At 27.4% G+C, this 14974-nt stretch overlaps 1 protein-coding gene across 2 annotated transcripts; it reads left to right on the plus strand.

The window, feature by feature from the left end:
* Nucleotides 1-1250: 1250 nt before the first annotated feature.
* On the plus strand, nucleotides 1251-13324 carry LOC112690740 (proton-coupled folate transporter-like). Of its 2 annotated transcripts, XM_025564813.1 has the most exons (8): nucleotides 1251-1472; nucleotides 1532-1650; nucleotides 10141-11037; nucleotides 12134-12235; nucleotides 12312-12449; nucleotides 12577-12660; nucleotides 12893-13049; nucleotides 13120-13324. In XM_025564813.1, exons 3-8 carry the CDS (start codon nucleotides 10182-10184, stop codon nucleotides 13256-13258), a joined length of 1476 nt encoding a protein of 491 aa, XP_025420598.1. In that variant the 5' UTR covers nucleotides 1251-1472; nucleotides 1532-1650; nucleotides 10141-10181; the 3' UTR covers nucleotides 13259-13324. The 2 variants fall into 2 exon arrangements, with proteins under 2 accessions (XP_025420598.1, XP_025420597.1); XM_025564812.1 differs by lacking the exon at nucleotides 1532-1650 and having other exon boundaries at nucleotides 1252-1472.
* Nucleotides 13325-14974: the final 1650 nt, after the last annotated feature.

Consider the following 14974-nt stretch of genomic DNA (forward strand, 5'->3'; position numbering starts at 1 on the left):
ACACACACACACACACACACACACACACACACACACATATATATATACAATTCACATGTTTACGGAAGGTCAGTTGGTGATTATTGTTAGATGCACGATGATGATGAGCCCGAGCTAAACAGTAATAACAGAGCTCTATACAAGTGTAACCTTCATGAATACTTGCATTTTTTAGACTTATTTATTGTAGACCCAGCTTATTTACCATTTAAACTCATTTCATTATAAGCACTTATAGTAAGTAAATTAACTAGTTATACTATACAGGTAAATATTATGTATATAATAATTTATTATAGTATTGGTTGTTAAACAAGTGTTGAATATTTAAAATATTTTAGCTGTTGTGTATTTTATATATCATCTTATGGAGAAAAAAGTATGAGGTAAAAAAAATGCTGGTACGATAAATTATAGAACTCCAGGCCTGCCTATGTAACGATCGTTTACCCCACAGTACATTTTCATAGGATATGTTTGCTAAATCCGAGCACCGGTGTTAGGTAAAAATATACATGACATTATTATTATTATTATTATAATAATTTCTTTTCAATACATTTTCATGATGTTTTTTAACCAATTTAGAGGAAAGAAAACCTTTAATTTTTATTTCTTCAAGCAAAATAATCGTAATAATTTAATAAAATGCATGATGCAAATCACCTGCAAATAGAAAAATTATCTTTAAAATTATCATTAAAAAAAAAAATTAATCAGGGTTGATATTGTAATCCACATTATACGATCGTAGCATTTGTTTCTATCCGGGTCAATGTTTCCGATCGTTCCGGATAGTGTGATCAGCACTAGTATAAACCTATCTAACACATCATGTATGTATGCGTATTTCATTTCTGGCACATCCGCCAAGTTTGCCCGAGTGACTGGAAAGAGGAACGCTCTTGTCGACTCGAACACCTACATCTAGGGGAGGGGGGCGACACACTTAAACATAAAGCATACACGGCTATACTGTCTAAACACGAAGGCAACATGGAACGATAATATACATATTATGTATTATATATGATAACAATATTATAATATTGTTATCCCAGTAGGGATTATAACGATTTAACCGTATAAACATTTATATATTAATAATGAACATATTCCTTTGGTTCGCTTGCATAGTACAATATTTACATGTATTAGAAGGTAAGTGAATATTATGTATGTGTAGTGTATGATGCAACCGCCGTCGATCTGTCAGCGCCCAGGTACGCCGATCTATGCGGCGAAACCTCTTGTTTGAGTCGTGTGCACTCAGTCTCGTGTGTTCCGCGATCGTGCGATAACGTTACGACATTTCTGTTGAACACATAACAGTAGCTTATATAAAGAAATAAACACACATTTTATCGCCGCAAAGAGTCATTCTGTGAACTACCAATGAAAAGTATATCGTCCGCTTTGTCGACATCTAGATGAAAAATCAAGACTCGCCGATTCAGTAAATATCTTACATCGTACGTAGACAATATTATAATAAGTATATAATTATAGTCACAGAGTTTTTATACCATAGGATAATCGAAATGTTATTGGTATAGCTAAGTTGTTTCATACTTCCAAGTGTGGATGGCGGTACTGAGGGAATTCGGAATGCGGTCTTTTCGCCTCTCTCAAAGAGAGTTAATATACATAGTAATAGTATATTAAAATGTGGAACTTTTTTTAATTTCTTTTTTTTTAAGTTTGTATATTTCCATAACAGTGGTGGATGTAACAAATCCTCTTTTCAATTTCTTCCAAGTCTTGCACTGTTGTGTTAACGGCAACCTCAAATACGTGGATATATTGCACAATAGTATAATAATACGCTATTGCAGTCATAAAAACATAACACAATGTTATTTTTTTTTAAATCCCATCTAGTGACTTGATCAAAAAATTGATTGAAGTAGAAATTTTTAGAAATTATGAAGCCTTGAAATGTATAGTAATTGGGATATTGATGCTGTATCGTTATGATTTAAAAAAAAACGATTTTTGAGCGGTACAAGTAATTTAAAATTTTTCAGTTTTTTTTTTTTTTTTTTAATTAATTTACACATTTTATATTATATTAATATGTAATACATTTTATGCAGTAAGCCGTTAAAGTTCTAAATTTAATTAAAACATTAATTATTTTTACCATGTTTATATTTATATTTAAATGTTTTACTTATAAAATATAAGTATTAATTTTTAAACGTAAATAAGTATAATAACCGGAGCTTTAATTGGTGGAGGGACGCAAGGAGACTTAGTCCCTCTACTTTTCAAGCGTCCCTTTTGACAATTCTTCAAAAAGTTTACTAAAAGGTTAAGCTATTTATTAAATATAATTATACATAATAAAACAATTGAAAATTGGTTTTGCGATTGAATTGATGCTATTAACCTAGGTGTTAAATAGTGTTCTACAAATAAAACTCATATTAAATATAAATTATAAATTATATAGTAATATATACTTTTATATTTATATATACCTTTTTTTATTTTATTTTTATTTTATTAAAAGATATTTACAATCTGTTACTTAAAACAATAAGTAATTTACAAGCTTATACATTTTTACAGAACATAGTTTGCGGAGGAAATTGTTCACTAACAACACCCACCTCAGAATATATATTCTTATTTATAATTAATTACCTAGTAAATGTTTAGGAATATGAACGCTGAGAATGATATATGGATTAGAGTCACTCCTGATCTTTTTGGCTTTAAACCCTGATAATTTCATTCAGGAATAATTAGTTCACACATGTAAAAATTAAAAAATCATCTCATTATTGTTCAAGTAAAAATGAGTGAATAATTTGACTTAAAGAACAGTTCTACCCAACCTAACCACAGTGGTCACACGAAACTTGCGATGTTTAGTATTTTTATTTATGATTTGAGAAATAAAACAAAATTTTGAATACAAAATTAGATAGTTCTAAATAAAAAAAAATCTACTTAAATCGTCTCTTTAACTATATTCTATTTTAAACACTAACAGGCCCTGAGTAATGTTGACGATGAAGTATTCACTATAAGTTTTATTGATTTCTATATGTATTCTAGAACAATTATAATACATTCGTTGTATCATTCCCATAATGTATGTTTATCAGAATTTATACCATTGTGGTATTGTCAATATTTAATTAATTAATTTTATTTATTTATACTTATAGAAAACACTTAAAAGAGGTATTGACCTCTGTAAGAATATATTTGTTTATCGACATTTTTTAATCTTTTATTCACATTTTTACCTTCATTTACTTATTAAATTTTATATAAGATTTAGAATTTATCTATTTTTTGATACATTGTATATTTTAGCTACATAACGTCCGTTTAAATATTTGATAAATTAACTGGGCAGTTTAATCATATAATAACTATAGTTTGTTATAATTTTAGAATTACGATTAGTTATAATAATTGTGTGATATCAAACGATTTAATATCTCGGTAACAAAATTTCATGATCTTTTTAATGTAAAATATTAGTCATTATTATTCGAAAATTTAATTATACTCGGTATTAATGAAAATATATTCCTAGTTAAAAGTGATGAAGACATAACAAATTAGTGTATTTTTTTTATTTATTTTGTTTATTAGAAATGTACATACATGTCTCTGCAAGAATTTTGTATCGTAAGAAAGTAGTTAACCTTGTTTATAAATAATAAAATTATTTATTCAACAAAAAAGTTATGTGTCTACACACATACAATATGCCTAATTTATATTAGAGGTATATATTTGGATTGGAACTAGTGAGTTTTATTCGTAGACAAGATTCAATTTTGAAACTCCTATAATTGCATCATTCTTTTTCCAAAAAAATAAGAGAAACTGGTTTTATTTGTATTTGAATATAAGTAATGCGTCTTATATATATATATATATAAATACACTATATATCTCATAAATGAGAATATAATATTATATAAAAAGTAAATTGACACTTAAATTCTTAAACACACTAAAATTTCAACACTTCATTAAAATAAAATAACTTGAATAATGTATGAATAATTATAAATAATTATTTATAATTTATTTATAAAATTTTAACATCAAAAGATTATTTAGATTTATAATATAAGATCCATTCTCTAAAAAATATAATTTTTGATAAAAAAAAATCATATTAAATATAAGTAAACAAACATACAATATAAAGCTACATTTAAAATGTTGTTTGGAATCTTTTACAAATGTATCATATGTTTCATCATTTCGATACTTCTATAATTTGTTATAATTTTGTTCATCTTTAAGATAAATTAACAATTATTTGATTCTGTAAGTTTTTTTTCATAATATTTGTTTTATTAATTAGGATAAGACTTTTAGGTCAAATAATACACTATGATCGAATGAGATGCAAGGGATGAGTAAATGGTATTACTGTATTGGGCATTTAAACTTGAAACCAACGTAATATTGCTCTCAAAAAGAAGATTCTAAGTGAAAAAGATGGGATAGAACGAACTATCTTTTAATAAAATGTATTATGGTTCAGCAATTAATAACTTATTGTTGAGAGGTAATAAAAAAAATAAAAATATTTTTATATTTTTTTGAATAATGGATATATGTACTCATAATTATTACTTAATAACGTAAAGTGGGATTAAAAATGTTGAAAAAATTTTTATTAAGCGTTTATTGATATTTAATACATTTTAAACATTAATAGATATGCATAATTATATTGTCTGTAAATATTGTATTTGAATAAATGATTATGGCAGTAAGCATGATCAAATCGTGAAGGTCAATTTGGTTTTAACGGTATTTCTGTCTGAATAATAAAAGTATTAGCGGTAGACGAAGCAAAATAACTGGTAACTATAAATAACGATAGGTTATTAACACTAATTTATAACTAATAGATTTGAGTCAAGTAGGTCGTATTCATAATTTTACTAAAATAAAAAAATATTATATATTTTTTTACCATAATTGGTCATTATTTGGTAAATATATTTTTTGGTACAGTGAATATAAACGATTAGGCTTATCTAATCAACAATAATAATTATCTACTAAATAAATTAAATATTGATTCTAATTTATTTTAAGTAACATAATTGTTTTAAAATACACGATACCGTTTGTATAATACAAGTATTATAATTGAACTTATATTTCACTGATCCACTCCCTCGTCCTCTTAATCTAAGGATTCAAATGACGTAAATTTGTTTGTTGTTTGGTTGAATTTGTTTAATATTTTTCAAAATTCGTTTAACGGTCCTGAAAAACTTTCAACCCTTTTTCTGTAAAAACAATTCTCCAGCTCTTTAATGTCAACATTTAGGATTATCATAATTTTTTATGTTAATCTATAAAACGCTAATTGATTTAATTTAATTATAAAAACTATCAAACAAATTATACAAATCCAAAGTCATTATTATGTTTTTTTTGTATTTAATTATACTGTGAAAATTACATAAGAACTACAGCATCTAATACATATAATGTGTATAATCATAATACTTATATACTTATAATACGAAATACTTGTATTGAATATTAATTCATAAAATGTGATTGGGTTATGATTTGAGTTTGAACTTAATTGTGTGATATCTTATTCATGAGATAGTCAAGCTGAAGTTTTGTATTAAACTATTTCAACATATTTGTTTTGAATATCATCTAAGGTTTTTAATAAAATTAGTAAATTTATTTATGAAGTCACAAACGGCTATAAACAATATTATTACGAAATGTCTTATAACATTATATATAAAATAAAATTATATATTTTTACTAAATAAATTAATAGCATTGTCTCGTTTGAAACGCTGGCAAATATTATGTTCATAATTAATATACACTTCAAAATTAAAATATACATAGAAATAAAAAAACGCACATAGCAATTAGTTAGTTTTTATTTTAGATTCTAAGTAAAACGAAAAATATATTTTTTTTTCTATAATGTGAATTGTTTTTAATTTTTTTTTTGTCTGTGTACATAATTTAGACTAGAAGGACTGCTTCGGAATGCAGAATTATATGAAAATCTTAATTATGTTTAATTTTGGTTGGAAATATTATCCAGTTGGTGCTTTAAAAAGAGTCATTTTACGAATTTCTAAATATTTTTCTTATAATTGTGAAAAATTGACAAAAAGTTATAAAAACAAAATTTATTGGAAAGTCACAAATGTTTTATAATAGTAAAAAAGTGGAATATTTACGAAATCTAATATTTCAATGAAATTATATTAAATAATTTTTGTTATTAAATTAAAGGTATTTTATAGTTACAATATATTGAATTCAAATTTTTGCTATTTATAGGCATTTAAAATTTGAGAAAATAGTAAATTTTAAGTGCCTTTTTTTTTGGTTAAGTTGGAATTTTGAAAATTCAGCCTACTTTATTAATAAATTTAGTTCATCTACTATATTAACCATATTTAGAAATATATAATAACCCACATGATCTCTTTGAATCAGAATCATTTTTTTTTTTTTTTAGAAAAATGGTTTATTAATTAGTAGTTGATTCTTATTATTAGAAATGAGTTGGGATATCAGTGAGAATTATTATTAGGGATGCAGTTAATGATTTAAAATCAATGATTAAAAACGATAGTTTATCTCATAGTACTTGATTGGGGTGGGTCAGTTTAATATTTTTTTATTTTATTATTTTTTTTGTTCCTTTTAGTATTTTAGTTGCTTGAAAATAAGTGCCTGGGTTTGCGGGGTACGTTTATACTAACTTCTAGGATTAATATTAATATGTTTTTGAGTTTCATTGTAAGGATAATTATATATTGTATTTTAAGTAGGTTTTGGAAATGAATTTTTCATAATTTTTCCTTACTGTAATTGAAGTGATTGATAGATGTTAACATTTTTTGTGTTTTTAAAAAATGTTGGAGAGTCAATACTATTTTAATATGTTTATCTGGTTCTACAGAATACCATTTGTTATATCAGACTAATTGGATGTAATAACATATCTTGTAAATAATTTAATTGGCTTGAAGATAAACGACAGTGATAGAGGTGACTTAAAATTATTTTACGGTGGTTTTACTGTCATAATATGGAAAAATTTGTAAGGAATATTATTTTATAATTATTATAAAATAATTTAATTATTTTAATTACGTGTCCTTGAGTAGGCAACCGGTGTGTTTGCCGTGGTAGACGTTTGTGGTAAATTAAATTTATTATTATTAACGAGTAAAAAACGATTTATAATTAAAGAAGTATATAACTTTATATTTAATAATCAAGAACAACTCAGTGTTTAAATTTGAATTTATGTTTTTATTCAAACGATAGGGCTACAATAATAAACAAAATTATGAAAATTAAAAAAAAGGCCGGATATTTAATGATGAGGTCAACATGAAACGTATATAGTAAAAAAAAAACTTTTAGAATTGTTAAATAAATGTAAAATAATCGATCAAATTAAATGCAAATGATTTAATTATTTATAATTATGAGCAATTAAAATATATTATTATTTGAATGATGTTCTGATGTCATACGTTTCATTTTATACTTAGAAGTAGATAACTATTTTCATTAAAATAATATCATCAATCATAGCAACAGAATAATAGTCGAATAATCCCATAATTTCCACTTAAATTTATACAAATTCATAAAATCATAATACGCTCTATATGATACAACTATCATTATGAAATAAAGCAATTAATTAAATATAGTACTTCGGCTTGTAAATAAATATTTGATCCGGTTAATAAAATTTTTTTTTCTCAATATTTCACCCGCAATATAGATATATATGGTAGCAGTTTCTATTTACAGGAACACAACAATAATTATTATGTATAAAAAATAATAGAGTATCTATTCCGAAGACAATATTGTTGTATATAAATCAATTTATACCACTAGTCGAAAATTGCTAAAAAAGTGAAAACTGAACATTTTGTGTAAGCGATTTTTATATTCGAAACTATATCATACATTTTATTTATAGAAGACCAAAGGATAGGACCTAGGATATATTTTTTTTGATCGATTATTCTTCAATAGAATATGGTATACTAAAAATATGTTTATTTCGACATTTTTGATTCTGTACAATGGCGATGAGAATCAATGGGTTTACAGTACACTGTATTTAAATATTTTTTGAAAAACATTTTGTTTAGGATTTATGGCATTTTTATAATCTTAAAAAAATAGATCACTTAAAAAAAGTGAAATATACAAAGCACTGGTTCGTAATAAAATCTAAGTTATTATTTTTACATGCTATTATAGAACACAAAAGTCTTAACGAATTTGAAACCGTAACAAATAATTCATTTTAGTTGATGATTTTAGTATGTGCTATAAATTTTCAAGCGATGAATATTCTGTAGAAACCGGAGGAATTATAAAATAATTTGTATTTAAAATTGTTTTAAAGGTAATTACTAAACTAGGAAATTTTTCTTTGAATTTTCAGATAATCTTAATTAACAATATAAGTCGATTATAAATTTCGTGTATTAAAAACCAAAATGAGAAATAATATGCTACTAGATATATTATTACTGTACGGAAAATAATGAATATTTATGTTTTTGAGGGTCACTGTTAGTTGCGATCAACATTTATGATTCAATGTAAAATCTGTCAAAAAAATCTTTTGAGTAGAATACTTTCAATATTCTCACAATCATTATCAGTTTAAGTGAAATTGGCCAAAAATAAACAATGTGTCCAGCCCAGTTACAAGCCGTACATCATTTTATGACGTGCATAGTCTTCTAAATGCGAATTTCTTTGCTTGAAGATTTGGTATTTTAACATATTATTATAAAATTATTTTACTTTATAAAACCGTATTAAGTTACAACTTATCGTATCATATTGCATATAGAGTATTCAACGCTTATGTACATATATTATAAATATTTATATTGCTATGTTTATTTATTTATTAAACTTTTAATTAAAATTTTTTTTTTCTATTGTAGTGTAAAACAATTCGTTAAAAGTATGAAACAGATGGTACATTACAACAATGTTAATTAATATTGAAAAGTATTTATGGTATGCGGTGGTGTATTTTCAAATTTTTTGTGGGGGATTTAAAATTTTTCTAAAAAATAAGTGATTTTATAATGTTATAAAAAATAAATATAAGGTATGAATTAATAATTATATCATTCTATTATTATTATAAATACAAATGTAGAGTTATTTACATCTACATGATATCAATTAATGTCTCTTTCTCTGTCAGTGGCGAATTCTTCAGGCAGGGCCAGCATGCGCTGCATGCTTAGGAATAAAATTGTTATTAATCAAAATACAAAAACTATTTTTTAATCAATAATATATTAGGTATTTTAAAAGAACATAATTTATTACAATAATGTAATTTAATTCAGTTATACTTTGTAACATTTAATGACAGAGTATGCGATAAATGTGTGCGCAAGCTATATAACGCTTGTTACCGCTGTAAAATACCAGTTATTCCGAGACCACCTCTACTAGCAGTCGCGATATTTATTACCCAGGGCATGCTCATTATGTGGCGCTTCGTCAATGTCGTAATTTATAAAATTTACGTGTACGATTATAAGACAATTTTTATTCGTTTTGTTTTATTATGCTATTTTTTAATATTGTTTAGTTAGTTAAATATTATTTAAGTTAGTGCTATTGTGTATATATATATATTAAATTAAAGTCTTATTTATAAATTAATACAAATTTTTAGACTATTCATTAATTATAAATTAAATATAACTATAAAACATTACGATAAATGTGCATGCCCATACATCAGAGTCAGCATTCGCCACAGTTCCCTGTACATTCGCAGCAAGTCATTTGTGACTTTTAAACGTTTTCTTTCTATTGGAGAGAGTTCGAGACCCGGGAACCCACCCAAGAGTCCCCAGAAAATACGCCACTGATGATATGGGAAACGAAAAAAAAAAAATAAAACAGAAAAACCGATTAATACTATTTACCCAGCGAATCTCGCTGAAAACCGGTTTCCGAATACATTGAATACCTTCGTTGCGAAACGCAAGCAATAATATTTATAATACATTAGTGATTGATAATGGCAAAAGTGACTTAAACTCAGAACCAGTAACTGATCTCGGTTTGGTTTCGCAGCACATATCGGACGGCTAAAAATTTTCACACGCTGTTGCACCATGGCGATTCACGCGTCAGCGTTTAAGTTGACACGAGCGATACCGTTACGGTGTGGAGTGACTGTGGAGCCAATGCTGTTCTGTTACTTCCTGTCCACCGTGATCTCGTCGACCGTCGGCTCAAACCTGTTGCTGCGCAAGGGATGTGACTTGGGAGCGACCGCGGCACCGAATTTGCAGAACTCGTCGCTGTGCCTCATGGAGAAGGAGTCGCAGCACGGCGTGGCCGCCATAAACGTGTGGAAACACATCATCCAGGAGCTAATGTCGCTCGTGTTCATCATGTTCGCGGGACCGTGGAGCGACAACCACGGACGCCGGCGCCGGCCGCTCATGTTCGTGCCGGTTTTCGGGCAAATATTGTGCGACACGTTCAACATACTGTTCACCGTGTTCTGGCAGGTGTCGCCCGCCGTCACCGGGATCATGCAGGCTCTTACGTCGGCGTCCACCGGCACGTTCCATTGTTTCCTGATCGGCGTGTTCGCGTACCTGTCCGACGTGACGGATGAGAGCAACCGCACCATGCGGCTGGGCTACGCGACCGCTATCCTGCCGCTGTCCGCCACCCTGGGAATTCTGTCGTTCGGCTACCTGAATGTCAAGCTCGGTTTCGTCGGCGTGTTCGCACTGAACATCGGAATCAACGTGCTGGGCCTGTGCCTAGGCTCCTTGTTCATTTACGATTCGTCCGTGCCATATAAATCGCCGTCAGGATCGTTGTACAAGACCACGTTGGACCCGTCCATCATCGCAAAAAGCTTCAAGATCATATTCGTCAAACGCGAATACCACAAGCGCATCATACTTATACTCATGGTGCTTGCCTCGCCGTTGACCAGCACCCCATTTGCAGGTAATTAATTTTCGTTGAGCATCCGTCATTGTAGTACCGGTTCGATTTTCAACTGTCCGAATGCCAATGAGAGATAATAAAAATACAAGCAATAATTCTTATTGTTTAAGCAAAAAAAAAAAAAAATACAGTAATCCGTATATTATGATTAAGGACTATTTTTATTTGGTCCTGGGTGAAAAAAAAGTTTTTTCGTGATAAATGTGATAGCTGTACCTAACCGTGATTCGTCATAACTTAAGACGAATACTTCGTCTATTCCGTTTTCATTGATATATTTTATCGCTTCTTAAATGCTGACTGCGTCGTCATTGTCAAGTAATTAAAAAAAAAAAGCCGCATTTACTTTATAAAAGTGAATGATTGAACGAAATAGTTTTTAGGCCGAATCGGCGTTCACATTGAACAGTTTTAATATAAACGCGGCTTTATACGTTTTTACATTTTACTTTTGTAAAATAGGAATTTAACACTAGGCGCTCACAAAACTCTCAAAACTACTTCATTTTTTTCAGATTAACAAATTATATGCAAAAAATAGCATGATACTTTAAAAAATAGTAGAAAATATCCAAAAACCCTAAAATATCCAAAAATATACACTAAAAACTTTTAAAGCTGCATTTCTTTTACTATGAAACAGATTTGTAGCTTACTCTGCTATATTTTAACATCCTATGAATAAATATAAAAATGCTAGATGTCTCGAGCCCTGATCATAAGCTTTATTTTCTATACCTATATATATATATATAGTTATATATATTTTATTGGTCCTATTCATTTATATGAGAATAAACAAAATTATCATAACTGCAATATTGAGATTAATCAGCATCAGTAGTTGAGACGAAAAAGCTTCTGACAAAACTTAATTAAAGTTATTTTCATTCAAATATAAATAACAATATTGATTTTAATGAATTCACAAATTATCAACGATGAAATACTATATTTGTATACTAGCTGTGTTTTTATAGTTCGATTTTATTATATTAATTCCTAGTCTAACTTAGCCTAATTTAACCATATGCTACACAGCACGACATAAATATCGTATTTTTTATTTATTAAACTGTTTTTGTTTCTTCTTCAGGTGAAATAAGTTTGCTATATTTGTACTTGAGAAATCGGTTTGGTTTCAGCGAAATCGATTTCAGTTTGTTCAACGGATACATCTTAGTGGTTATGTTATTGGGTAAGATTTTCAATAAGCTCGTTGTATAAAACATAATATACATTTAAATCTCAAATATATAACTATAATATTATAGGAACTGTTTTCTCCCTTGGAATATTAAGCCGCAGACTTAGAATGAACGATTCGTTAATTGGTTTGATTTCTACGGTTTTCGATATCTCTACTATTCTTGGATTCCTTTTTGTCAGCAAATTTAAATATTTATTATTTAGTAAGTATCTTTAAAAACTCTTTTCAATATACACCAGTGTTTTGATCGAATAGTTTATTGTATTATCACAGATTTTTTTTTTTTTTAGCAAATATAGATTTTTTAACTATAATTTTTTCTCTTGCAGTACCTCCACTTGAATTCTTTCGTGGTGCGGCATTAGCTATCTCAGGTTCTATAGCTTCAAAATGTGTGGAATCGCATGAATTAGGTAAACAATTATTGTATAACGATTATATGTAATTATCAAATTTAATGAATTGATATAATCGGAAAATGTATTCCATATAATAAATACTATATATGTTATATAATATTTAATACAAAGGAAATTCAACTGTAACTAGTTTTATTATATTTTAAAAACAAATGACGATTGGTTAATAAAAACACAATCAATATTTATTACTAATATCTGAATATGTCTGTGTGTATATTTATAGGATCTATGAATTCTATTAAAATGATATCGGAAAATTTAATGAAAATTGTTATTTTGCCGCTGTACAATATAGTGTACAATTACACGCTAGAAACTATGCCGAGTGCTTTTTTCATCATCAGTTTATGTTTGACCGTTCCATTATTAGGATGTTTCGGGTAAGCCGTATTTGTACAGATCACACTAAATTTTCAAAATACATTAATACATTATTGATATCAATTTTAGTACCACTTATTATTACACTCAGAATCATGAAATGACACCGAACCAAGGAAATAATTTGGAAAGTAATTCGACTGGTCTCAACGCTGATCCTTCGAACAATAAATCGACTCAAAACATCATAGGATCTGTACATATGTAAAATGTTTTTTTCGTGAAAAGTACAAGTTTTAAATATCCTAAGTTTTTTAAATATATTGTTTTATTGTGGATTATAATTATAAAACTTAGGAGTGTATAAATTTTACAAATCGTTATACGATTTTATAACAATGTGTTAATATTAAGATATTTTAATTTTATTTTTCGTCCACATTTTTTATCAAAAAATCGTAAATTTTAATTTTATAATTATTGTATAAATTCATTGATTATCGATTGACATATCAATATTGTAATTAAAAATATCAAAGTTAATTTATGTTTAAAATAACTATGAAAAATTATAAATCGTTATAGGTATCTACGTGTTATTTATTTCGCAAAAACTAGGAATAAAAAAACTATCAATACCAAGTATTTTTAATTTTCTATCATAAAACTCATTAACATTCATCATAAATTAATTCTATACTAAGGTTTATTGTTCAGTTGAATTTTGTTCTCGTAAAAAAAATCTATTAAACTATATGTAAGGTACCTATAGTCTTTTAAGAGTATTTCTATTTAAAATTGTTGTATTTACTTTAAAAATCACTATGAATTATATTTTATATAATTCTTTAAAGTCCACGTAATACCATATTATATATAATTTGTATAGTTTAATATAATTTTTACTTTATTATTTATTAGTGTATACATAAATTTAAAAAAGACAAATTTTCAATTTAAATGACTAATTAGATATTGATTAATATACCATACATGGTAGTAAACAATATTATATGTATTAATTATGCATCTAAATATATAATAATTGCAGTAGTCAAAAATATTATTTTATTATTATAGTATTTTATTATAGTGAATAACGTTACTACCTAATAGTTAAATTATATTCAATCTCGCTTTTACTATTTTGGATTACATAAATTACTTTGTAGAGGTAATACAATTTTAGATCTACAAAAATATTCTCAATTGTTGTGTATTCTAATAATATTTATTTATTTTATTTATACTATACTTACTATCCATTTAAAGCAATCGGTAATTATTAAAATCAACACTATAAACAATGTTAAATATTCCTTAGGAAACCTATAAATGAAAAAATATATACATCTAGCCTAGAGTCTAAATTAGCTTCAACCCTTAAAAATATAATTTTCGAAAAATCCTTTCTTAGTGCACCTATACATAGTAACAATAATCTTCAGTAAATCTTGAGAGGATTAAAATACATCCCATCGGGAAGTTACTGATAGGTATCAATTAAGTACTACTCGGGGTGTCAGAACATATTTTAAGTAATTTTCATTGGATGGCACTTCGATAAAATTATCTACCATCATAGTTCATAGGCATGTTGTTCTTCTGCAGAAGAACATACAGAGAAAATCAACCGTCACTACGGTCGTTATGAGAATGTGTTGGTTAGTGTCATGATCACCGATTACTGGGTAGCATTCAATTTTCACTGGGGAGGGGTACTAGTGCCACGAAGTTTATATGTTAAAATATGCTTTATCGGAGAGTAACCGGAAGGTCGAAATGCAGCCTATCAAGAAATTTAAGTTAAGTATCAATTGGTCACTAGAGTGGTGATACTCGGGAAGATCTGTGTTATTAGGGAACATATTTAAACGGATTCGACTTTACATCCAGAACGAGTAAAACCAGTACAGATAACGGTTTTTTTGATTTATTATTTATACATCTGTAATAAGTGGGACAAACTGGTGAGAATTATAGA

This window comes from Sipha flava, unplaced genomic scaffold (genome assembly GCF_003268045.1).
Source record: "Sipha flava isolate LNK unplaced genomic scaffold, YSA_version1 51_pilon_pilon, whole genome shotgun sequence".
Lineage (NCBI taxonomy): Eukaryota > Metazoa > Arthropoda > Insecta > Hemiptera > Aphididae > Sipha > Sipha flava.

What these genes read in the sequence shown, in the direction of transcription:
- LOC112690740 (XM_025564813.1), top strand. Translation starts at nt 10,182, where the DNA reads ATGGCGATTCACGCGTCAGCGTTTAAGTTGACACGAGCGATACCGTTA. An exon ending in CTTAGTGGTTATGTTATTGG is followed by an intron (nt 12,236 to 12,311) that starts GTAAGATTTTCA and finishes ATAATATTATAG; the next exon opens with GAACTGTTTTCTCCCTTGGA. An exon ending in CCATTATTAGGATGTTTCGG is followed by an intron (nt 13,050 to 13,119) that starts GTAAGCCGTATT and finishes TATCAATTTTAG; the next exon opens with TACCACTTATTATTACACTC.